Source organism: Tenrec ecaudatus, chromosome 6, assembly GCF_050624435.1.
Source record: "Tenrec ecaudatus isolate mTenEca1 chromosome 6, mTenEca1.hap1, whole genome shotgun sequence".
Classification (NCBI taxonomy): Eukaryota; Metazoa; Chordata; class Mammalia; order Afrosoricida; family Tenrecidae; genus Tenrec; species Tenrec ecaudatus.
In genome coordinates this window covers 131,432,024-131,456,356 of record NC_134535.1, presented here as the reverse complement: position 1 = coordinate 131,456,356, position 24,333 = coordinate 131,432,024, and the positions used below count along the sequence as shown (strand labels likewise).

The 24,333-nt window shown below is 50.3% G+C and overlaps 1 protein-coding gene across 1 annotated transcript; it reads left to right on the top strand.

The window, feature by feature from the left end:
* Positions 1-6,563: 6,563 nt before the first annotated feature.
* On the top strand, positions 6,564-14,541 carry FKBP4 (FKBP prolyl isomerase 4). Its single transcript, XM_075552216.1, has 10 exons — positions 6,564-6,811; positions 8,856-9,000; positions 9,617-9,759; positions 10,515-10,635; positions 10,906-11,062; positions 11,546-11,636; positions 11,735-11,818; positions 12,041-12,226; positions 12,604-12,843; positions 13,724-14,541. Exons 1-10 carry the CDS (start codon positions 6,704-6,706, stop codon positions 13,826-13,828), a joined length of 1,380 nt encoding a protein of 459 aa, XP_075408331.1. The 5' UTR covers positions 6,564-6,703; the 3' UTR covers positions 13,829-14,541.
* The last annotated feature ends 9,792 nt before the right edge of the window (positions 14,542-24,333 follow it).

Genomic DNA, 24,333 nt, shown 5'->3' with positions numbered 1-24,333 from the left:
AGACTCCAAAATTTCCTTTTATCAGGGTGTACACACACACTCATCTCACATTCTTTTTTTTAATTAAATACTTTTATTGGTGGCTCTTAGATCTCTTTTCACAAGCCATACATTCACCCAGTGTGTCAAGCACATTTGCACATATGCCGCCATCATCATTCTCAAAGCATTCTCTTCCCACTTAGCCCCTAGTATCAGCTCGCCATTTCTTCCCCCTCCCTATCTCACATTCTTTTGAATAACTCAAATATTATATTTTTTAAATTGACAAAATATCGACTTTAAAAATCAAGGTTAGATTCAATCCTAAATTGTGGCCTTCCAGTTAAAGAGATGAACCAGGTAAGCTCAGAAGGCCCATTTGAGTAAAAAAAAAATCAAAGCTTCCACCCGTCAGCACTTTCTATGAGTTTCCCTACAGAGTTAAGGTGGATAATTTTTTTTAAAGAAAAAAAATTGCTTTCTCAAGGATTTTTTAATGCCTGAGTGCTATTATGAAGAGAACTATGTTGCTATATGTCTTGTTCAAGGGTTTAGAGAAATGTTCATTTAAATGAGCTAGGGAAGATTCAGATCTCTTGCCTTGTGAGTGCTCAATGAATGGTGGACCAGGACCACCAAAAATGCTTACTTTTTCAATGCCCATCTTGCTTTTTTATGACATGCATTAACCTGGTAGGCGTGGTTCTGTGGTTGTGAATGATATTACTGAAAGATTTTCCCTACCACCAACCCCCACTGTTTATGTCTAAGAGTTTAATCTGTACATATGAACAATTCATAAATTGCAGCTCCTAGCTGGCCTATACTTGTGTAAGTTCCTTTTTCATTTGTGTTTTAAATTCTATACCATTGGCAAAATTAATGATACTATCAATAGAATTACCTTGTGCCCAGGAAGATGGTTGATAACGTTCTCTAACATAAAACGACAATGATGTCTTGAAGGTGAACCAGAGACATCTATAAACTATAGGCTCATGAGTAGATTTTGGGCTTGCACTTAATTCTAGCCCCAATCTAAGAACAATGAGTTCTTATGACATGGCCCTGCTGGATGCTCGCCCTCATGAAGAAATCACTGAAGATATTGGTACCACAGCAAAACGTGGTGAAGACATTCAACGGGGCCCAGTTATTGGAAAGAACAGCATCTAGGGCCTAACGTTTTCTCTTCCAAAAAGCAGCCAACTAAACAAGGTTCCAACTAGGCGGAAGCAGCACACCATCCTATGTGATCCAAAGCCTGTAAATAATAAAATCCAAATTCAAAGGAGGGAATGGTATCAGAGTTTAAATTGTGAACACCTGTCTTATAGAAGGCTATAGATGACAGTGAACACCCAAAATCCATTTGCAGGGTCCACACATAGATTAAGCCTCCAACGAATACCCTCTGACCATAGTGAAGGGATGTGAACAGCCTCGTTAACAGACAGAGAGCACTGTAAAGTCCATGATGGTAGATATAGTCAGGTTAAAATGTATCATTTTCTTTCATCTCCCTTCTGACATATATTTATATGTTAAGTATCAAGGTAGGAGACAGACATTTGGCCTCTACTCAAGTCCTCTCTCCATGCAAGAACACTTTGTTCTAATAACCTGGCATTCCGTGTTGCTCACCTTCCCGACATGATCGCTGAAGATAAAAATGGGTGCACAGCAAATGTGGTGAAGAAAGCTGATGGTGCCTGGCTATCAAAAGATATAACATCTGGGTTCTTAAAGGCTTGAAGACAAACAAGCAGCCATCGAGCTGAGAAACAACAAAGTCTACATGGAAGAAGCACACCAGCCTGTGTGACCATGAGGTGTTGATGGGATCAGGTATCAGGCATCAAAGAACCAGGAAAAAAAATCATATCAATGTGAATGAGGGGAAGTATAGAATGGAGACCCAAAGTCTATCCATAGAACTGGGCATCCCCTTACATAGGGGTCACAAAGAAGGGACAGCCAGTCAGGGCGCAGTATAGCACCTATGAAACATACAACTTTCCTCTAGTTCTTGACTGTTTCCTCCCCACCTGTATCATGATCCCAATTCTACCTTACAAATCCAGTTAGACCAGAGCATGTACATGGGTACAGATAAGAGCTGGAAACAGGGAATTCAGAACAGATAAGACCCTCAGGACCAATAATGAAAATAGCAATACCAGGACTGTAAGGGTAAGTTGGTGGGGTACAGATCACAATGATCTACATATAACTCACTCCCTGGGGGATGCACAATAGAAAAGTGAATGAAGGGAGACATCAGTTGGTGTAAGACATGAAAAAATGATAATTTATATTTATATATATTGATAATTATCAAGAGTTCATGAAGGAGGTAGAAAAAATGAGAAGCTGATACCAAGGGCTTAAGTAGAAAGAAAATGTTTTGAAATGATGATGGCAACAAATGTACAAATGTGCTTGACACAACCCATGTATGTATGTATTGTGATAAGATATGTATGAGCCTCCAATAAAATGGTATTTTTAAGTGTTTTCATTTTTTTTTAAGTGAAGGGAAATACACAAGGATTAAGTCTCAGGCGAACCCCCTCTGATTGCAGATGTAGTTCGGTTAAAATTTAACACCTTACCATTTGATCTCCCTTTTGCCCCATCTGAAATTTATTCTGGTTTTAATATTCTCTACTTTCTTTTTGATTGAGGTTTTTCTCTGCTTTACTTTATTCTTGTTGACTCTTTGCTTTTGTATGAGTTTCTGTGTATGAAATCCAGGATAGGTAAATCAATAGAGACAGTAACTGGCTTCATGGTTTCTTGGGAGTGTGGCGGGGGAAGTTGGGGAGAACAGGGAGCTGACAACAATGAGCACAAGAAAGAAGGAAATGTTCTAAAATTGATTATGGTGATGACTGTACAAGTTTTCTTGCTACAATTGAACTACTGAATTGTATTACATGGGATTATGTGCCAATAAAACTGTTAACAAACAAATGAGCTAGGGAAGGTGTGAAGAAAATGAGATTAAAATCTCAGTGCATTTTACACAATGTATATAAATTGTGCAATTAAAAAAAAGAACATAAGTAACTGCCAGGAAGTCCATTCTGACTCGTGGTGAACCTGTTAGACAGAATAGAACTGCCTTCGTGCGTTTCTGAGACTAAATCTTTATGGGAGGAAAAACCTTTATCTTTCCTTAGAGTGGCTGGTGGTTGTGAACTGCCAACCCGCTGGTTAGCAGCCTAACACACAACCTACTATGCCACCAGGGTTCCACGTAAGTAACACAGCCACCACAACAAATCTTCAACTGGTCCTCCTCTAGGATTCAAAAACCCAGTACTCGCCCTTGCTTCTTCCCATCTCCTGGACCCCTCATTGACTCCTTCACTCCAGAGGGGCAGGATTTTCTCACCAGAAACCTTTCCTTCATGCTTGTCCCCTTCCCGTCTCACTCAGAGCAGCCCCACGTTTCCTTAAGTTCTGCACTCACTGCCGCACTTACTACCCTGCAATCGTGACCATTGTTTATTTATAATTGTTTACTCACTGGGGGTGGTGAAGTTCCTCTTGTTACAGACATGAAATTGATTTAAGGGTTAAGTACCCTGCCCCCCAATCGAAAAGCTAGTAAGTAGACCACCCAATTCTTTCCTGACTCTAAAACACATGCTCTTTCCATTAAGTGAGGCAGTTATGTGTTTGGACAACACTGAGTATATGGGTAAGTGCTCAATAAATTTATACTAACAGATCTGGAGACATGCCAACAGTGTTTCCAATGAAAAAATAGATCTTCCAAAGAAATAAACATGACTCTAAATAAACATTAATGGTGAAATCTTCCTTTCTAACTCAACTTCTTCAACCAGATAAAACCTAATGGCCCCGGGGTTCAAGCAAACCACTGCCCATTGGAAATCAGCAGGTGTGGGCCACCCAGCAAGCCGAACCCACCATTCTGGTCTCCGGGAGGTGTGGAGAAGCTTGGCACCACTGCCACTGTCCCTGCTAGAGAGGTGCAGTGAGAAGAAAGAAAAAATAACACTACTGAGTCAGTGCCATCTGCGGGCAATTCTTAAAATATATAAATAAAATCTCACTGTCATGGAGTTGATCTGACTCATAGGGACCCTGCAGGACAAGGTAGAACAGCCCCTGTGGGTTTCCAAGACAGTTAACTCTTTCATCTTTCTCCCTTTGACCCATTTTAAAGTTGTTTCAGTTTAAAAGAAAAGTGAAAGGGAAATATACATGAATTGCCTTCACTGAATCCTCTCTGACCAGAGACCGGAAAGTAAATATGCTTGCTATCATGCATTGGAAAGTGGATTATTGCAGATAAAGTTCAGTTAAAATTTAACATTTTATCATTTGATCTCCCTACTGACTCATTTCAAATTTGTTCTACTTTTTAATATTTTCTGCTTTCATTTAGAGCAGTGGTTCTCAACCTTCCTAATGCCGCCACGCTTTAAGATAATTCCTCATGTTGACCTCCAACCATAACATTATTTTCCTTGCTACTTCGTAACTGTAATTTTGCTACTGTTATGAATCGCCATGTAAATATCTAATATGAACATAATTAAAGCATAGTGATTAATAAAAAACAATAGGTAATTCTATATTGTGAAATATTTATTTCTAATGACAAATAAATGAAATTTTGTCTTGAAGCATGGTGTTGCATGGGTAAGTCTTCACACTGGGTACTCGTATGTGGGCGTATCTGCAGTGGGCGAACCCGCCTGGAGACGTGTAGAGTGATGTCGGAAACACGGTCTTCGGGGACCCCTGTGAAAGGGTTGCTCCACCCCCAAAGGGGTCTCGACCCACAGGTTGAGAACCGCTGATTTAGACTGTGGCTTTTATGTTTTGTTACTGTTAGTTTGTTGTGGTGGTTTTCTTCAATGTTTTTCTGTACATGAAATCTAAGATAGGTAAATCTACAGAGACAGTAACTGGATGGTTCCTTGGGGTTATGGCAGGGGAGGTTGGGGGGAAGTGGGGAGCTAATAGCAATGGGTACAAATTTGAAAATGATGATGGCAACAAATGCAAAAATGTGCTTGACACAATGGATGGATGAATGGATTGTGATAGGAGCTGTACGAGCCCCCAATAAAATGATTTTCTTAAAATGAGTACAAAAAAGAAAATGTTTTAAAATCGGTTGTGGTGATAATTAAACAAAGTCTTCTTGATATGAATGAACTATTGAATTGTATATGTGAATTGTGTCCATAAAACTTTTAAAATAAAAATTTTTAAGTCTCATCTTTCTGCCAGGGAGTGGCTGGTGGTTTCCAACTGCTGATTTTGTAGTTAACAGCCCAACGCCTAGGAACCTCTATGCCACCAGGGATCCTTGGGGGTGTTTCTTAGCTGCGATTAAGTGAAATTCGACTGTAAATTACTGGAGAAAAGTGTTTTATTTCCTCCTAGTCAACTTCTACCAGAACGCTAGTAACTACAAAGAACTGTGTGGAAGACAGAAAAGTGACAGGAAAGTAATATTTCGGAGGTAATTAACCACGTGATTTTTTTTTAAAGTTGGGACAGCATTTACCCAGCGTTCAGAAGTAGAGTTTAGATTTTGCGGTTACTGTGGATTAAAGCTGGAATAAAGGCTCGCGCAGCCATTCACAACTCACAAGGCACCGTGCTAAGGAGGGGCAGAGAGGTGGCAAGCGCTCTGCCACACAGTACTCTGACCTAACAAACCGCACAAGCTCCCTCCGACTCCAGGGCTTTAGGCAAACCCTGGGGAATCGAACAATCATACCGACCGGGGGTTAAATGGAATGACTTGTTTAGGATGTTGGAATCATTTTACTTAAAATCCCCACCGAAACGATCGTTTTATTATAGTTGAGAAAGGCCCCTTTAATGCTGCCTGCCCCATGGAGGAGCCCTCAGCTCAGCGGGTCGTTTGCAAAGCGGCAGCTCCACGCTTTGGCCCAGCGGGCCAGGGCCCAGTCTCCCACGCTCTGGGGAAATCAGGGTGGCCGCTCACTGGCCACCCGCTCCTCGTCCCCCTCACTTCCTTCTCCCCAATTGGTGCAGGAGAAAGCCGAGTGACACGGGGAAGCCACGCTGTCCGTGTTGACGCTTGGCTGTGATAAAAATGTGCGCCTGGAGCCCGGGAGACCGGCGCGCTGCAGCTCCCAGCGGGCGCAGCAGCCTGGAAACCAGCCGCTCTGCGGGGCCACGAATCGCGGGTCCCGGGGCTGGGCGAGATGTAGGGCGATCGGGAAGCATCTCCAAGAATTCACGGGGGGGGGGCACCGAGTCCGTGGGTCCCAGGTGCTGGGGGAGGAGGGAGGCTAGGCGGCCCAGAGAGAGAACGAAACAGAAAGGGGGGGGGAGATGAAAATCCTAAAAGCGCGCTCAGAGCAAAGAGCCCGAACCCGCTCAGCCGCCGCCGTCTCTAGAAAGTTCTCCACCCCCCCCACCCCACCCCCACCGGCTCCGTGCCTCGCTCCTCCCAGCCCCTCCCCCGGGTGGGGTGGGACCAATCGCGCCCCGGAGCCGCTCAGTCCCCGCCTACTCCGGCTCCCGCGCCCGACTCCCCCGCCGCGGCCGAGCGCGCGGGGCGGCAGAGGTGCTCGCGCCGTGCACCGGTTCGCAGCGAGGCGGCGGCGCCCGCGCCCGTGCAGGCAGGCCCGGCGGCCGGAGGGCTCGGCGCGCGCTCGGAGCCCAGCTCCCGCAGTAAACGGCGCGCCGCGCGACCATGACCGCCGAGGAGATGAAGGCGACCGAGGGGGCGGCGCAGGCGGCGCCGCTACCCCTGGAGGGGGGAGTGGACATCAGCCCCAAGCACGATGAAGGCGTGCTTAAGGTAAGGGGCGGAGACTAGGCGGCCGCCGGCCCGGGGTAGCGGGCTGGGGGACGGGGGGGCAACGCCGGGGAGCCCCCCGCTAGAAAGCGTCCGGTCCTCGGGCGGCGATCGCAGCCTGCCTCCCGCGGAGCCTCGGAGCGCCCGGCCCCGGAGGCGGGTCCCGGGCTGCCGCCCCTGCGGCCGCTGGCTCTTCCCCCGCGGGTCGTGCAGCCAGCCGCTGACCGGCTGCACGGCCTCCCGGACCAGGCTGCGTTCTCCGGGGGCGGGCAGCGCAGCCGCATGCCCCGGGGGCAGGGAGCGAGGGGCGCGGGCCGGGGCCATTCCCCCGGCGCCCGGGGAGCCCGCCGTGTGGGCAGAGGCGCCCCGGCCCGTCCCCCGCCCCCTCCGGCTCCGCCGCGCCGGGGCCCTGGGAGGGGACGGACACTGCACTGCAGAGCCAACTCCAGCGTGCGCCCTGCAGCCCGGCGGGGCGGGGCGGGCCCGGGCGCCGCACGCGAGGGCAGCGAGGGGGCCCGGGCCTGCGGCCAGCGCGCCCCTTCCCGACCCCGGCCGGGCCTGCGGGCCAGCCCCGTCCTTCCCCGCCCACCGCACCCGGGAACTCAGCCCCCCGGGGCCGCCTCCGTCGGTGGCGGTGCGGGAGCCGCCTGTCTCCGGCAGTTAACCATTATCAGCTAGGACTTGGAGCGGCTCAGAGGAATAGCCCGACCCCAGAGGCCCTCGTGGGACCCGGCGCCCAGGCTGGGCCGTGGGGAAGGGGCTAGCCAGCGCCCGGGCCGCTTACATCCCGCCGCCCCAACCCCCCACGAAAGGCTGGGACCCAGCTAGGTCACCGGCTCAGTCGTGCCGTTCCCCCTCCCCCAGCCCCGGGAAATCGATGGAGCGGTGCGTTCTGGGACCTGTAGTTCGCGGGCCACCTTGCCCAGAGTCGGGTCTTCTTCAGAGGGTGATGCCAGTAGGGGGTGCTTTGTCTGGAGCTGCCTACTGAGTTAGCCCCGGCCTACAAATAACCTTGGAGGCAGGGCATCTTGACCTGGGTCAGGGCAGCAGGCCACGGGCTCGCACAGGTTCAACGGGCAACCAGAGTGGTGAAACCCTAGCCCGCGTTTTGTGCCCTGCCCTTGCACGCTGATTCGCCTCGTCCTGGCTTCCTCCCACTCCAATCCCCTGAGGTTATGAGACCTGGCAAAGCTGGGAACTCACCTGCCCCAGAGGTGAAATGCACCTGGCGGTGCCCAGACTCTTGAGATCTCAAGGCCCCTCTTCTGCTACTTTTCCTGTGGGCTTGTGGCGTCCTGTCCCCAACTTGCTGGTCATTTCTAAAAGGCTATTCCAGAAAGGGTCATTTCCACTTTACTCTCCACTCTTGGAGTCCTCCATCCAGAAGGGGCCTGGTTGTCACCGTGCTTCAAGCACTTGTTACAAATGCTAAAGAAGAGAAACAGAATGCCTTTCTGGTCCTGGCAAACAACTCAAACCTTGCAATTGCACGCTTGATTAACCTTCGAGTCCAGAGTCAGCAGTAGGACTCGATTTGAGAGCTCATGTGTTCATCTATAACCCTGGTATCCTCTTTTATCCCCTTTCCACTGTTCCTTTTCTCTCCCTTACTCCTATTCGTCTCATCTCCTATCACCAAACCAAACCCAGATGACCATTGGCGCTCAGGGTGCAGAATAGGCACATCCGCCTTCACCCAGAAGCTGTGGTCGACCCTTCACGACGCTAGGAGGAAAGGGACTGCCCCTGGTTTGCAGATTAGGTTTCGAGGGTTCGAGTGATTTGTCTCGAGATCACACAAAACTTGAACGCTGGTCTGTTCATCGCTAATAACTACTCCAGCCATCTCATGGTGCTTCAGAACATCCTAAGGGAAGTGAGTTGATCCCAGTGAGTAGACGAATCTTTAGGAGGTTGGTCCCCAAATCTACTGCCAGGCGGGTAGAGCGCCGAAATAGAAGGTCGCTGATAGGATTTCTTTCGCCAGTCTTAGGCGCCCCTTTGCCTCGCCCACCCAATACTCACTTTCTTGCCCCCTTCCTCCCAGGTCATCAAGCGAGAGGGCACAGGCACAGAGATGCCCATGATTGGGGACCGGGTCTTTGTCCACTACACTGGCTGGCTGTTAGATGGCACTAAGTTTGATTCCAGCCTGGACCGCAAGGACAAATTCTCCTTTGACCTGGGAAAAGGTGAGCATGGGAGATAGGATGGTAGGATAGGCGCTGAGGTGGGTCTGAGCTGGAACAATCCAAAGCTGCATTCAGAGACTGAGAGAAGTGGTTAATCTCTCCCCCCCCCCCCGCCTTTTTCTTTATTTCTTTTAATACAGCACGACAGCTGTGTTAATTTTTACCCTCCCTGGTGGCACAGTGGTTATGCATTCACCTGCTAACCAAAAGATTGGTGTTTTGATCCCACCAGCGGCTCCATGGGCCGGGAAAGGCTCATGACCTGCTCCTGTAAAGATCCGAGTCCAGGAAACCAGATGGGGCAATTCAACTCTGGACAGCACCCACCTCTCAGTACTTCATCCTCTTCTCTGCAGTGGACTTCCTTGTTGCCTAAGCTCCTTTGTTCCAAGGTTGAGTGGTTTTAGTGTGTGTGTGTTTGTGTGTGTGTGTGTGTGTGTGTGTGTGTGTGTGTGTGTGTGTAAGAGACTCAACAACACTTAACTGTGACCAGGCTTTGTATCTTCCTGGTCCCATTTCTAAGGTTCCCCAGCTTCCCCCTGGGGAGCAGTAAGATGCTGCGGGAGTGTGGCTTGAGCCCGGCTAAGGAGGACCTGTTTGCCTTTTGTACCTGCAGGGGAAGTCATCAAGGCCTGGGACATTGCCGTGGCAACCATGAAGGCAGGCGAAGTGTGCCATATCACCTGCAAGCCAGAATATGCCTACGGTTTGGCGGGCAGCCCTCCGAAGATCCCCTCCAACGCCACGCTTGTGTTTGAGGTGAGTGTCAGCCACAAGGCGCAAAGCCCAGAGCCAGGCCTTATCTCAGCCCAGTGCCTGGCTGCCCGCCAGCCTCTTGGAGACAATGTAGCCAAGGCTGAGGGCCTACCCTTAGGAGAGGAAGAGAAATGGAGGGGCCACTGGCTCTGCTGGGCACACTGCCAGCAGCTGCCAGAAAGGTGGCCACAGACTCTGGTTGGCATCAAAGCAGGGCATGGAGTTGAGGCATGTTTATATCTACAGCAGTGCCCGGAGGAGCTAGGCTTGGAAAGAGTGTGGGAAGTCAGAATCTGCGTGCAGATATAAATTATAGCATGGAGCATTAGCACTGTGGAGATCAAAGCAAGGTGGGGTGCCTGACCCTTAAACCATGCGGTTGAGGAAAGACTTCCCTGGCGGGCTGGGACTTTGGTCTGACAGGTCTTGAGCCCATCTGCAAATAGGAAGAAGAACATAAAAGACAACTGAGACCTGTCCTTTCTCACGGCCACCAGGTTGGGCTTTACAAGAAACTGAATTGAGGTTGGCCGTAACTTGGCCTGAGTAAAGTGATCTGCTGGTGGGACCTGACATCCGTGTGGCCTGTTCCCCTCTCTCAAAGCTGAGAGCAGGCCAGTTCCCACGAAGTTTATTAATAGAGTGCCGCTCGGGCAGCTCACGAGTCGTTCCGGTCCTCCGTCTGAGGGCGATGGAGTGGCCCCCCTCCGTGAGCGAGCGCAGGAAGGCGTGGTCTCACTGGGCATCTTCTCCCACAGGTAGAGTTGTTTGAGTTCAAGGGAGAGGACCTGACGGAAGAAGAAGATGGCGGCATTATCCGCAGAATACGGACGCGGGGTGAAGGCTATGCCAGGCCCAATGAGGGAGCTATCGTGGAGGGTGAGCCCGGACAGGGTGGCGTGCTGATAGAAGAGTTCAGAGTATAGGGTTGTGCGTTCGGATCCTGAGGCCTTGGTTGACTCAGGACAAGGGGCTCCCAGTGTCGGGGGAGGCCTGGTTTCTCGTCAGTAAAAGGAGAGGTTGGCCCGTCCTCGGTAAGCACCCTCCCAGGTGTGAGAGGCCAGGAGGCGGCGCGAGGGGCAGGGGGCTCCTCTCGGCAGCCATTGCCCCTCACGCCCTGGTGTGTGTGTTGCCTTTCTTTGGCGTCAGTGGCACTGGAAGGGTATTACAAGGACCAGATGTTTGACCAGCGCGAGCTCCACTTTGAGATCGGGGACGGGGAGAATCTGGACCTGCCTTGCGGACTGGAGAAGACCATTCAGCGCATGGAGAAGGGAGAACGCGCCATCGTGTACCTCAAGCCCAGGTGAGGGAGAGGCGTGCGCACGGTAGCGCAGAGCTCTGCAGGTCCACACTGAGCGGAAGGGTTAGAGGCCGATGTTGCCTGTGGCCCGGGGCCTCGAAGATGATGGCATCTCTCGGAACATGGCCACAGTGGCCCAGCTCTCCTTACATCCCAGTCTTGTCTGCACAACTTTGACTACGACAGACTCCTCCCCACCCCACCCCCCACGGTACCAGCACCACGGTTTTCATTGTCCCCCAATTCGTTCCTTCGTAAAGGCACATACGGTCCAGGCCCAACCCTAGGGATTTCTAGGAGTTCAGCCTCTGATGGCACCTTGTTCCTGCCTTCTCGTGACTCGCAAGGTGGTTCTGAGAGCGTGACTGACTACCACCCTGGTCTCGAGATGGGCGGTTCTTCCCGGGAAATGGACAGGAAACCTTTCCTTAGCCTGGAGCCAGGTAAGGGCTGCCCAGGTGACCCGAAGTTTCCCCCGACCCACAGCTATGCCTTCGGCAACGTTGGGAAGGAGAAGTTCCACATCCCACCCCAGGCCGAACTGAAATACGAAATTCACCTCAAGAATTTTGAGAAGGTGAGATTGCTCGGGGTGCTCCCTCCCCTGCAGTCAGAGCTCGCCCTCCCGGGGAGCCCGGGGTAGCTAACTCTGTTTCTCCCCGCGGACTGGGCCAGGCCAAGGAGTCGTGGGAGATGAATTTGGAGGAGAAGCTGGAACAGAGCGCCATAGTAAAGGAGCGGGGTACTGTGTACTTCAAGGTGAGTCGAGAGCCGGGCCCTGAGGAAAGTCCCAGGGTAGGCCAACCCTTCACCCTAAGAACGTTTCTGCCAAGTAACAGGCTGACCCCAGCACCCTTCTCCCAAGACATCTAGTCCAGCTGGTCACGGTGCGAACTGCGTGTAGCAGGGGCCGTAGGCAGGGCTCAGTAGATGTTATCTTGGGCCCACGGGTCACTGAGTCTGCCTGAACCCCCCTTCTAGGAGGGCAAGTATAAGCAAGCAGTGCTGCAGTACAAGAAGATCGTGTCCTGGTTGGAATATGAGTCCAGCTTGTCCAGTGAGATGGCCCAGAAGGCACAGGCTCTTCGACTGGCTTCCCACCTCAATCTGGCCATGTGTCACCTGAAGCTCCAGGCCTTCCCGGCTGCCACTGAGAGCTGTAACAAGGTGAGGCCCCTCCGAGGGCGGCGGGAGCTGCCTTCCCAGGTGGACCGGAAGACTGGGTGGGAGGAAGGACTCGGTTCCCAGAGGCAGTGGGTGAGAGAAACAGGAGCGATGGAAGGCGGTTGGTACAATCCATCCCTCCGCCTACCTGCTTCACCTACAGAGCCTGGAAATGTTTCCTCCCGAGTCCTGCTGTCTCTTCTCAGAAAGGAAGCCCTCTCTGGCCACCCTGGGTCTTTTCAAAACTGTTCTCCCTGTGGGTCTGGTCAGCTCTTCTGCCCCATCCTGCTGGGGGTGGTGGTGGGGGAAATACATGGAACCCATCTTGGCCACCTCGGTCAGATCTGAGGCCTCACCTGGCTGCTCCTCTGCCTCCGTAGGCCTTAGAACTGGACAGCAGCAATGAGAAGGGCCTCTTCCGCCGGGGAGAGGCCCACCTGGCAGTGAACGACTTTGAGCTGGCCCGAGCCGACTTCCAGAAGGTCCTGCAGTTGTACCCCAGCAACAAGGCGGCCAGGGCCCAGCTGGCCATCTGCCAGCAGCGGATCCGCAAGCAGCTCGCACGGGAGAAGAAGCTCTACGCCAACATGTTTGAGCGGCTGGCGGAGGAGGACAGCAAGGTGGGGATTGGGGTGGGATTGTCGTCAGCCCGGGGACCCTCTGCCCTGGAGGGATGATGGACGTGTGCCCTCAGCAGTAGTGGTGCCCGTGAGTCCACACTATGACCATGGCCGCCCGCCGGCCCCAGGTGGTCAGGGTAAGTCGGGTGCGCTGGGCTCTTTTGAATAGATCATCCTCTGACATCCCTAAATCCCAAGCTTTGTGGTAGAAGGTCCCTCTCACACCGAGGCATTGGGTTCATCGCCTGCTCCTGTTAGGACCTTCGCGTGTACTGCGCCTACACACAGGCAGACACATCACCCTTTCCTCCACGGCCAAGACCACGCCTACCCAGTACTGTCCCAGCCTGGCTTCGTTCCATAAACTAGGAGCACAGCGCCGTGTCCGAGAGCTCTTTGTACCCTCCTAGCGTGTAAAGTATTACATAGTGTGCCTCTAGCACGCTGTTTCCACAAGCCCCCGATTCTCCTCTCTCGGTGCCCTGAGCCCACATTCTCCAGATGCAATACTGCGTGGGCACCAATTTAAACTTCTCTTGCATCCATATTGCTTAAAAGGTGAATTTTTAATAACAGTTATAGTTGACCTGAAGGGCCTAGAATGTCATTCCAACATGTAATCAATATAAAACTTACATTTACCTGGTGGGGGTGGGTGGGTAATTTCTGCGCGCCCCCCCCCCCCCCCCCCCCCCCGTGCTTGGTAGCTGCGTGGTCATGGCTGGCATGTGTTCTTTTCACGAGCGTTTGAGGTCTGGGCCACACGTGTCAGTGTGCTGGATGAGTCATAGGGTGTCACCGCCATGAGTTAGGCACAGGGAGGCAGGATTTGTAAGGACATGACACTAACTCCTTCCTTCCCCTCCTCTCCTCGTCGCAGGCCACAGCAGGAATTGCTGCAGGAGACCGGAATTCTGACTCGGAGATGAAGGATGAGCAGAACGGCGTGGCAGGGAGCCAGTCCCAGGTGGAGGCGGAAGCATAGTCTCCCCGCCCTCCTCCTGCGGCCGCCACCTCCCTCCCTGGTGCCCTCCCCGCCTCCACCCTATTAATTTTGTAAAAACTGGAGACTTTTGAGTGAATTAGACCTTTATTTTTCTATCTGGTCGGATGAGTGGCTTTGGGGGGAAGGGGGAGAAGGTAGGCTGAGTGGGGCGGAAGTGGGGATCCTTTGAAGGTGGTGTCTTCTCCCTGCCCCCCTCCTTTCCCCTCCCCTCATTACATATAAACGTCGGTCTGTCCACACACTCTTCAGAATGTTAATTTATTTTGCTTCCTCTGTGTGCTAGGTCCATATAAGGGGGTAGCCAGTGGTAGGTTGGGGTTCTCATGTGAACCAGGGTGGAGAGGGAGACACACACACCAGGGCAGCCGTTCTCGTCATCCCTGCCCCTGCCTCCATGGCCCTGTTTTCAAACATGGCCTCTCTGTGGGTGCTAGGTTCTGGGAAAAACCACCGCTGTGCCCATTACTTCTCTTTGTTCCCTTCCTCACGCCAGATGGTGTGGCTGATGGTGTCTTCTGGTGTCGTGGTGACCACACCCTGTACCCCCCTCCCCTTGTCACCCCTTGATCTGTTTCCCTTCTCGGCCAGGTTGTATCCCCAGCCCCTCACAGCCTCTGCTCTGCGCGTTGCTGAAGGTTCAGGCTCTCCTCAAGTTCTGCGCTTGAGCAATAAAGTGGAAACCATGAAACCTGGCTGTCAGACAACCCTTTGTGTTCAACCTCTGGGTGGCGGGTGGGTGGTGGGTTGGGTACACTATGGGTACGGAGCAAAATTCAGGCCATGACCGTGCAGCCCAGGACCTGGTTTCCAGGCGTCCTGGGCATGCCCAGCATTTGGTAAAGAAGAAAACAGCATCTAGAGGCTGGGACCAAACGAGGCGTTTGAGGTCCACCTGTCTACTTTGTCAGTAGAAATGTCATCTTGTGATTTGCTTTCTCACCAAAGTAAGCCCCTGGTGTCACGATTGCCCGTGGACTCAGTAAGTTAGGAGTGAGGTGCAGACAGACCTTCGGGAGGCGTGCTCCTTACCCACTGCGCTCTGACCTGTGCTGCTGGATGGGGCCCAGGGAGAAGCCAGGGTGCACAAGGCTGTCTGAGCCAGTTCCAGGTGATCTTGGATGTAAGAGCTTGTCTATGCCCTTAGCCCTCCCTTCTGCTATGTGGGTAGTTAATAGGTAATCAACACACCCTTATGTCTGGTTTCCTTCAAGAAGTGACTATACTTTTGTTCCAGAAGATTTCTTGCATGGGGAAAGGGAGCAGGTAAAGTTCAACCAAGTCACACCGCTTGGATAGACCTGAAGTTAGGACAGAAATCCAGGGGTTCTCATGAGTTCACCTCCAAGTTATATACTTGGTTCCTATCTGGGAAACGTTGGTGTTCCAAGATTTGAGCTTTCTGCCCTATTAACCAAGATGGCAAGTATTTCATGTGTCATAAGGCTGGCAATGAACCTACCACAAGCCTCGTGTGGACTAACCACTCCACACCCTCACAGAGGAAAGCAAGGCATGGAGGTTACCTGGCAAAGTGCCTGGAAAGAGGTCTCAGCGAACTCTGCTCCAAAGTTCAAGTGGCTTCAGGCAGCTTTGGAGCTTCTGTTCATGTGCAAACAGGTGGTCAAGAAAGAAACACTCCTAAAACCTCCACTTCTAGATGCTTCTGAAGCATCTCGGGAATTTAAAACAAATTGCATGCCTATAAAATGCGAGATGGGTAGACCTTGATTTATGTAGTACTAAAATTGCCTTGTCCGGATGTCTTGTTAGGGCTAGAAATATTTATGGTGAAACATAGTCCCACCACATACTTTGCTGTAAGTCCTGGCTTAGGTTCATTTCCTGAGGAGTTACACCCTCCTCACTACCACGTAAATCTTCGTCCGTGGAGGGACTATGTCATCTTGTGTAAGGAAAACTAGCAACTGCTACTATTTCAACATTTGCAATTGGTCCCTGAGAAGTTTCGCGGGTCCAAGTTCCAGGGTCTTGACGTTTCCATTCTGCTCTCCAGCTGACCACCACCTCCCGGCATTCCTTTCCCAAAATCACCTTCAGCTAAAATCTCCTGCCTTGCCTTCCCACTTCCCTTCCTTGCAGTTCATTGCCCTACATCCAAATTGGATCCCCCCAACCAATGAAGACTCCTCTTCCTCCCCTCCAATGTAGACCGAAGATGAGATTCTTTATGACCCACAAAACCTTGCAAGACCTGGCCCTGCCTATCAGCCACAGTTTACTTGACATCCCAGGCTCCACAGGCTCCATAGCCCTGGGAGTAAAAATGAGATGAATTGTATATCCTGAGTTGCTAGAAGAAATGATTGGTCAGCCCATCTTAGAACTAATAAAAAGGGTCAGCAATAAAAACGAAGACGCCCTCCTCCCCACCCCGCAACAGGATGGGCTGACTGGCCCCAGCTTTGGGCTCAGGAACCAGTTAGGGCTGGCAGGAGGACAGGCAGTGGTGGATTCTGTTGTACAGACCATTGGTATGAATCGAGTCGACACAACAGCAACTAACAACAGTTCATTATTACCCTCTAGAGAAATGTATCGTGAAAATGAATCAGCATGCCTTCGTCCTCTGTCTCGGCGATTAATTTACCAAGGGCAGACCCCTGTAACATGTTGAAATGACAGCCAGCGAAGGGCAGTACTGAACAAAGCCAATGTAGGCGTTAACCGAATGCTGGCTTTCTGCACATTGCCATTGCTGACTTTGGCTGTGGTTCCCGATGTTGGCCAACCTCATGGTAACTGGGATGCACCAACTATCCCCAGTTATCAAACCCAAGAAGCAGAAAACTATTGAATGACTAATAACAGTATACCAATTTGAGAAGCAACCTAAGAATGGAAGGTTTGCTAACTGGCTCCCAGGATTGGGTGATTGTGGGGGAAAGCCAGCCCCCACAGCTAGCCCCGTGTTCCATAGGCACAATTGTATGGCTAACGTAGAGATTATAATAAAGTCATAGAGAATAAGGAGAGAGAAAAGGGATTGAAATAACAGTCAGACATATGGTAGCACTCTCACCTCAGCTCCACTTGGTGGTACAGGGAAGGAGAGAGGGGGAGGGGAAGGAGGACCAGGGGAGAGGAGGGAGAAGGGGGAATGTGGGGGAGCGTTTTATTACTAACCAAGGCTTATATATCTTTTGGGGGTGTGAAAGCCCCCTAATTACAGGTAGGGACATATAGAAAGGGGTTGTGCTTTAGGTAATACAGTGATGAGGGGGACGATCTAGGAGTATACACGCAATCGGAAGGGGAGGGATTGGGCGCACACAGGTGACAAGATGGGCAGATCCTAGACACAGGGAGGCAGCCTAATTTTGGATATCACTGAGCAGGTTTGATCAGTTCTCTGGCTCTCCATAGAAAGCATATCAGTAGGGTGTGAACCCCACCTACAGTGGACCAGACTGATGGCTGAAAGCATCTGACAGTAGTCTGGAGGCTGAATGCATCTGACCTCCCACCATGTGTTGGCAGATAGCCTCTAAGGTTTGGCATATCTTTGGGGGAGACAATGGGGAGAAATCTTTCTGTTTCCCACAGGTGATGATGAAAAAGTGCCCCCAGGAGCTTCTCACATCCTTTGGTGAAAAGAAAGACCCACATACCTTATACCTACGCACACCCACAAGCCATGTCCCTGTTCCCTAAAGCTTCTGTCGCCATTAATTTTGTTCTTGAAGTAAAATTCAGAAAAACATTTTACATGCACGGTGGTATTTCATCTCTTCACCAGCTTCATCTTTGTAGTCCCTCAAAGAGTTTCATCATCCTTTTGTATTTTAAACCCACTCCCTTGTGCTTGGACTTCAGTGGACATGAACTCACTGCCCTTCGGTTAATGACTACCTGAATCGAAGAGGCAAGACAACAGCCCTGTCAGTTCTGGGATCAAAGTTTTCCCACGTGGATGGTCCTTTCCAATCGGAGCACGCTTCAGGAAAGGGGTGGGACTCCAGGCAGAACTGACTTAACACCCGCATCGCATCACGCAGCAGAGCTCCCCAGCTGCCCAATTTCAAGGCAAAGAAAGCAGTGGAGAAATGGTTTCTGATCAAGTTATTCTGAGAAACCGGTTCTGTTCGTGACTTCAGAACCTGTAATGTGCTAAGGCACACACACACTGAATTTGAGAGGAATGGAGGGGCTCAAATTGAGCCCATTCAGAAACCTGGGCCTCCCCACACCACAGAGCAGAGCGGCTGGGGGGTGGGGGGTGTGGAAAGGCTTTGAGGGGCTAGCTCTCACCTTGGCATCCTCGGCAGACAGAAAGGGGATCTGGACAGAATCTTAGATTCCCAATAACATCCCCCATCTTCTCCATGCAGGTTTCTATTGAAGCTACTGCTTGGTTTGTCAAGACTGCCACCCACACAAGTATAGCTATGCCGCCTAATGAGGAACATGGCCTGCCTAGACAGTTCTGGGTCCAAAAATCACACTGGAAGATGGCTGCTTCGCTTAAAACAGTGGAGACCATCCGCCATGTCAGTGAAAGGGAGGGGCCAAGATGGGGATTTCCAGTAGAGCTCAGGATCTTTCCACAGGGCTCTGCAATGCCTGGCCCTGGGAGCTGTGAGTGCTTACCCGCTGCAGTTACAGTAGTTGATGCCAAGGGCCAAGGTGGAGGCACAGAGTGGTAAGATTTTCTCCGTGCCGCATCTCAGAGACCACGCTCACCTTGCTATCTAACAGCTGGTCTCTCTCAATAAAGGGCTGATCTTGACACTGTGATCCTAAGGATGTGACCTTGTTGGCAAACACACTACCGTCAGAAAGCACCGGAAGGTCAAGAGCAAGACACTCCAGGGATGAAGACAGAATGAAGGCCTTGTGGAGGGCTGGGTCGGTGTAATTTCTCAGAGAACTGGGTCAGGCCAGGGCGCTTGGCAAGGGAAGCGGGGTGGCCCTCACCTCTTGTCCTGAGCTATTGATTTATCTATCTATGGTAGCATTTCCTCCAGAGGGCTGGAGGCGAAAGTGGCCAAGCAATATCCTGAAACAAGATGTGTAATTCAGCACAGTGAATATATTTAGTGAGATTTCAAGATTGGTTGGTATTCCCACCCCTCAAACTTACTATGTAACGTGGGGACCGAGCGAGGATGGGCATGGCTAGAGATGTGGTAGAGCAGGCGACAGGCTAGCCCTCTGGAAGTACAGTATTGAAAGCACCAGGCACAGGGTGACGCAGGGCCTCTGGATGGAGCTGGCCAGCACCACACTAAACACGCAAAAAAAAAAAACTGAAAACAATTGCACCTCAGCCAGTATGATCTATCTCTAGTACTTACCTAGACCAACCCTGCTGGTTGTTTTAGCATGTTCTGTGTGCCCTCACCTGACTGTCAGATCTCCTGGGCCCTCTAGGACAAACTTTAGTTCCCCCATCTCGACCCCATCAGGCAAACAGATCCCGTTCTCTAAACTTCTCCCAAGATGTCCAGACATCAAGTAGGACCAGCGCCCAGCCAGCATCCCCAGGTGAAACGTTCTCGGTTTTAGAATGTTGACTCGTGAAAGATCAAACAACATACGTCAGCTGTCTGTCAGCCTGACCTTACAGCCCTACACCTGAAAATGTACTGAGTTCCTTTTCGCAACCTCATGCACAATGGGACAAAATGCTGCCTGCTTCTGGGCCATCCCATGATTGGCCGTGGTCCCATTGTGATCGACAGCTCTTTATTTGCTGATTTTCACCCGGATGTCAAAGGCCTTTCTTCCTCATCCATGCTAGTCAGGAAGCAGCAAGCAAGCGTCTAGGCAGGTGGTGGGCGTGCATGGGTTATGATGGCCAATAGTTGAACCCGAGTCTCCTCTGTGGAGGGCGAGAAGTCTACTACTGAACCATCTTCACTCTTCACCGCGGAGCTCCAGCAGATTCCATGCCTGATGCTGTACTTCAGAGAAGAGGAGGGAACGGAGTCGATCAAAGGATCCCTGAGAGTGGCCATGGCAGGGATGGTCCCATGTACATAGAGAGAGGGAGGCCACTCCTGAGGGAGAGAGGCTCAGGGTGGGCTGCTGGGGAGCTTCGGGGCAGCGCCTCACTTCCAGCTTGCGGACTTGCCTAGGCACTACAGCAGTTAAGTCACAGAAAGGATCCGGTTTGAGTCCCGCCTCCGCCACTTTCTGCCATGTCATCTAATCTTGCCGAACCTGTTTTCCTCACCTTCCAAAAAAGGGAGCAACCAGGGAATGTCACATCATTGCTGACATGTGCTTTTCAGCAAGCAGTTCTCAAACCGAAGACAACCAGGCACACACGCTGGAGGTTTCTTGTTTTTAACCATTATCGTCAGTAACTACACGAGGGGGCTTCAAGACCAGTGGGGAAAGGCCATTATCTTTTTCATTCCATTTCCCCACAGACTTTCTGAAGCCCTGCAGCCCAAATGAGGAGCACTGGTGGGTTACCTGTTGGGCTGCTGACAGTCAGGTTAGCAGTTCAAATCCCCAGCTGCTCTGCAGGAAAAAGTGGCGACTTTCTATACCATCCCATAGGGCCACTGAGTCAGAATTGTTTGGTAACCCAAATTAATGCAACGTGGTAGTTACGTGATTTCATGTCAATTTGATAAAGAGGATGTAGGGGTGGAGTCTAGCCTGTCAATCAGATGGCAAGGTCACACCCACCAGGAGGATCCTGGGAATTTCCACTCTCTCTTTCTCTGCTTTTGTTTTCCTCTGGACAAGCCACGTGGAGCTACTGAGATCTGAGCGAGCCATGTGGCAGAGACATGTAGAGGGTGCTTCCACCACCATTGGATCCACAAGACTTAGCTTAATCTAAATTATTTAACAACACAGTCTATGGAGTTCTTAAAACTCACTACATTGCTCAGGGGCAAACGGGTTGGGTGCAGATTTTATCTGGAAGGGCCAGATGGCTGAGAGTCTTCTCTGATTTACCTGCTTGTCACCAGAAGGCCCAGTCCTGCTAACAGGGACATCCTGAGACTAGCCTAAGGCTCAAAGAACCTTATTCTGTGTGTTTGCTTCCTCATGGTCAACAACCGTTTGCTGTTAGTATCCTGAAACCTGAGTTAACATAAAACAGCTGTACTTGACCCCCGCACGGTGTGAATTCCAAAATAAAAAGTACCTGTTCTCTCCTCCACCCAACTACCATGATCTGAATTCTACCTTGCAGGACTGGATAGGGCAGAGGTTGTACACTGGTGCATATAGGAGCTGGAGAGACACAGGGAATCCAGGGTGGATGATCCCTTCAGGACCAGGGGTGTGAGGGGCGATACTGGGAGAGTAGAGGGTGAGTGGGTTGGAAAGGGGGAACTGATTACAAGGATCCACATGTAACCTCCTCCCTGGGAGACGGACGGCAGAGAAGGGGAGGAAGGGAGACTCCGGATAGGGCAAGATATGACAAAATAACAATCTATAAATTATCAAGGGCTCATGGGGGAGGGGGAGGGGGAGCGGGGAGGGGGGAGCGGGGAGGGAGGGGAAAAAAAAGAGGAGCTGATGCAAAGGGCTTAAGTGGAGAGCAAATGCTTTGAAAATGATTAGGGCAAAGAATGTACGGATGTGTTTTATACAATTGATGTATGTATATGTATGAATTGTGATAAGAGTTGTATGAGTCCCTAATAAAATGTTTTTTAAAAGTACCTGTCTCCATGCATTGATTTCAAATAGGGTGCCGTCAAGACAGCCTGTGCTTCTGTCAGCCTCCCCGCCGGTGCCACACTCTACTAAGGCATTTCTCTAAGTTGGAGTTAGTTAGCTCTGCTGCTCCAGGATAGAAACCCTCATTAGCAGCAAATGCCCCCTCATATATAAATATATACCACTGAACCAAAGGTTCCACAAAAACAAGTTTACCTTATTATTTTTGGTCACTTGGTATTTCCTATTGCAGTGTTTATTTTTCAAATGCAAGCTCCAATGCCCCAGGTTGTTTCTAGGAGACCTACCAGGAAGTCAGGGTGCTCTGGTGGTACAGTGGTTACACACTTGGCTGCTAGCCAAAAGGTTGCAGGATCAAATCTCCTGCTGTCCCATGGACAAAAGATGTGGCCATCTGCTCCCATAAAGATCACAACCTTGGAACCCAAAGGGGCAGTTGCCCTATAGGTAGCTATGATTTGGAATATATTTCACGGCAGTGGGATTTTGCTTGTTGTTTTTTAATGGCTAACTCCATCCTTGGGTGGGGAGTATTATTTGCTCTGACTTATTTATGGATCCAAATACTGACTGTTCAAACCCACTGTAGGGAAAAAAGGTCTGGGAATCCGTTTTCTTTTTGAAATATTTTCAGTGGAAATGTACAAAGCCAAACATGGCCCCATTCATTCTCCACATTCTGCAGGTTCATGTCAATGGCACTGGGTACTTACCTTATGCCAACAGCCTTGCTATGTTTATTAAAACTACTGTTTACCGCTTTTAACTTATATACTGTCCCCTTCATCTTCTCATTCATACTAAGATTGTCTGTTGCCAATGTGTTTCATCTGTGTAATCTTAAAAAAAAAGTGCATTGGTTGTTGAGACTGTACAGTAAAACATACACCAACTCAACAGCTTCTACAAGTCCTATAAAGTGACATTGCAAGCATTCTCACAATCATTTTCTGACTTCCTCCCCCACTAATTATTATGTCACCACCCCCTAAGGTTCCCATCTAATTTCTCAGCTTACTGTTTCATCACTCTGAGGCCATGCAGATAGCTCTTAAAAGAGCATATCGCCAAAGCAGTGGATCTCAACCTTCCTAAAACTGCTACCTTTTAATGCAGTTCCTCATGTTGCGGTGACCCCCAACCATAAAATTATTTTCGTTGCTACTTCATAGCTCTAATTTTGCTGTTATGAATCGTAATGGAAATATATGATAGGCAGGATGTATTTTCATTGTTGCAAATTTAACATAATTAAACCATAGTGATTCATCACAAAAGCAAGCCGTAATAATATATTGTGAAATATTTATTTATGACAAATGAAATTTTGTCTTGAAGCATGGTGTAACATGGGTAACAGTCTTCACACCAGGTACTCATAAGTGGGCGTAACTGCAACGGATAGAGGAGCGTGTCTCAGTTCCTAAGACCATAGGAAATATTGTCTTGGGCGACCCTTGTGAAAGTTGTTCAACCCCCAAAGGGGTCACGAATCACCACTTGAGAACCACTGTGCTAAAGGCAGAACTTTCATTCCTAGTTTTAGACTTCAGCAGATTTTTTTGGTCTAAAGACAATCGTTTGCGGTATTCATCCAACTTTCATGACTCCAGAAGTCTGACATTTGAAATTCCCTTCTGCATTTGCCCCCTTTTTGATCAAGATTCTCCAATAAAATCCCTGGGGGATCTGTTATTGTTGTTCCTGGTGCATTCAGAGTGTAATGTCTTGAGTACTGGGTTTCAGGAAGGCTACAGTTTACGGTGGGATCCCTCAATCTTTTACATTTGAATGATCATAAATGGAGGCTCCACTGAGTTCTTTCTGACCACTGATCAAAAGCTTTAGCCTCAGGCAGAGCATTTTTTGAAGTGGATTGTTGCTGAGGCTCCCAGGCCAGCCCAGGCTCCCAAGCCAGCCCAGGGAGGAGCCGGGTGTTTAGAGACCGGCCTAAGGGGCTCCCTTGAAGGATGTAAGGGTGCTAGAGATCCTGAGTCCTACCCTGACCTTGGCTTGAAAGCCCCAGAACCAACTTTGTGATCTTTCCTGATCTACAACAGTGCACAGATCCCAATCCTGGTCCGTTTCCCACTCCTGTGATCCTGCCAGTAGCCCGTGATGAATTGATCTGCTATGGGCCATGATCCTGTCATGAAGTTCCTCTGCTTTCTAATTTAGCGGGGCGTCTCTGAATCCTTTGGACACCGTATGGTCTTACGCTGTTGGTCTCCTTCCTCTGCACGATTCATTTTTGTCCTTTGCCATTTAAAAATAAAACGGACTCTGAAATGCATTTGAATTGGGGAAGGGGGGCGGTGTCGTTTATCATCAAGAACCTCAGGATGGCTGCAAGGTCAGCAGTTTAAAAGCACCAGCAGCTCTACCGGAGAACGAGGCTCTCAACGCCTGTGAAGATTTATCCCCACAGGTGCCATCCTGCCCTGTCCTACAGGGTCGCGTGGCGTGGGAATTGACTCCATAGCAGTGAATTGCTTTTGTGTTCGTCTTATCCTTGCGAACACTTGCCCCCCGTTGATTCCGAGTGAGAGCAAACCCATATGCAAGGAGTAGAACGGCTCGGCGGTGTTTTCAAAGCTGTGATCTTTCAGAAGGTCGCCAAGCTCTCCTCCTTTCGACTAAAGATGCCAGCTAGGCAAACGCGGTGGAGCAGTCCTACTCGGTAACACAGGGGACCCCCTGCGTTAAGACTCCGCCTGCAGCCACGGTTTGGAGGGTCGGTGCATTTTATTTTACGTTTTCAACAACACGACTGGAAACCACACAACTGTCGGCTCACGGCGATCCTCAGG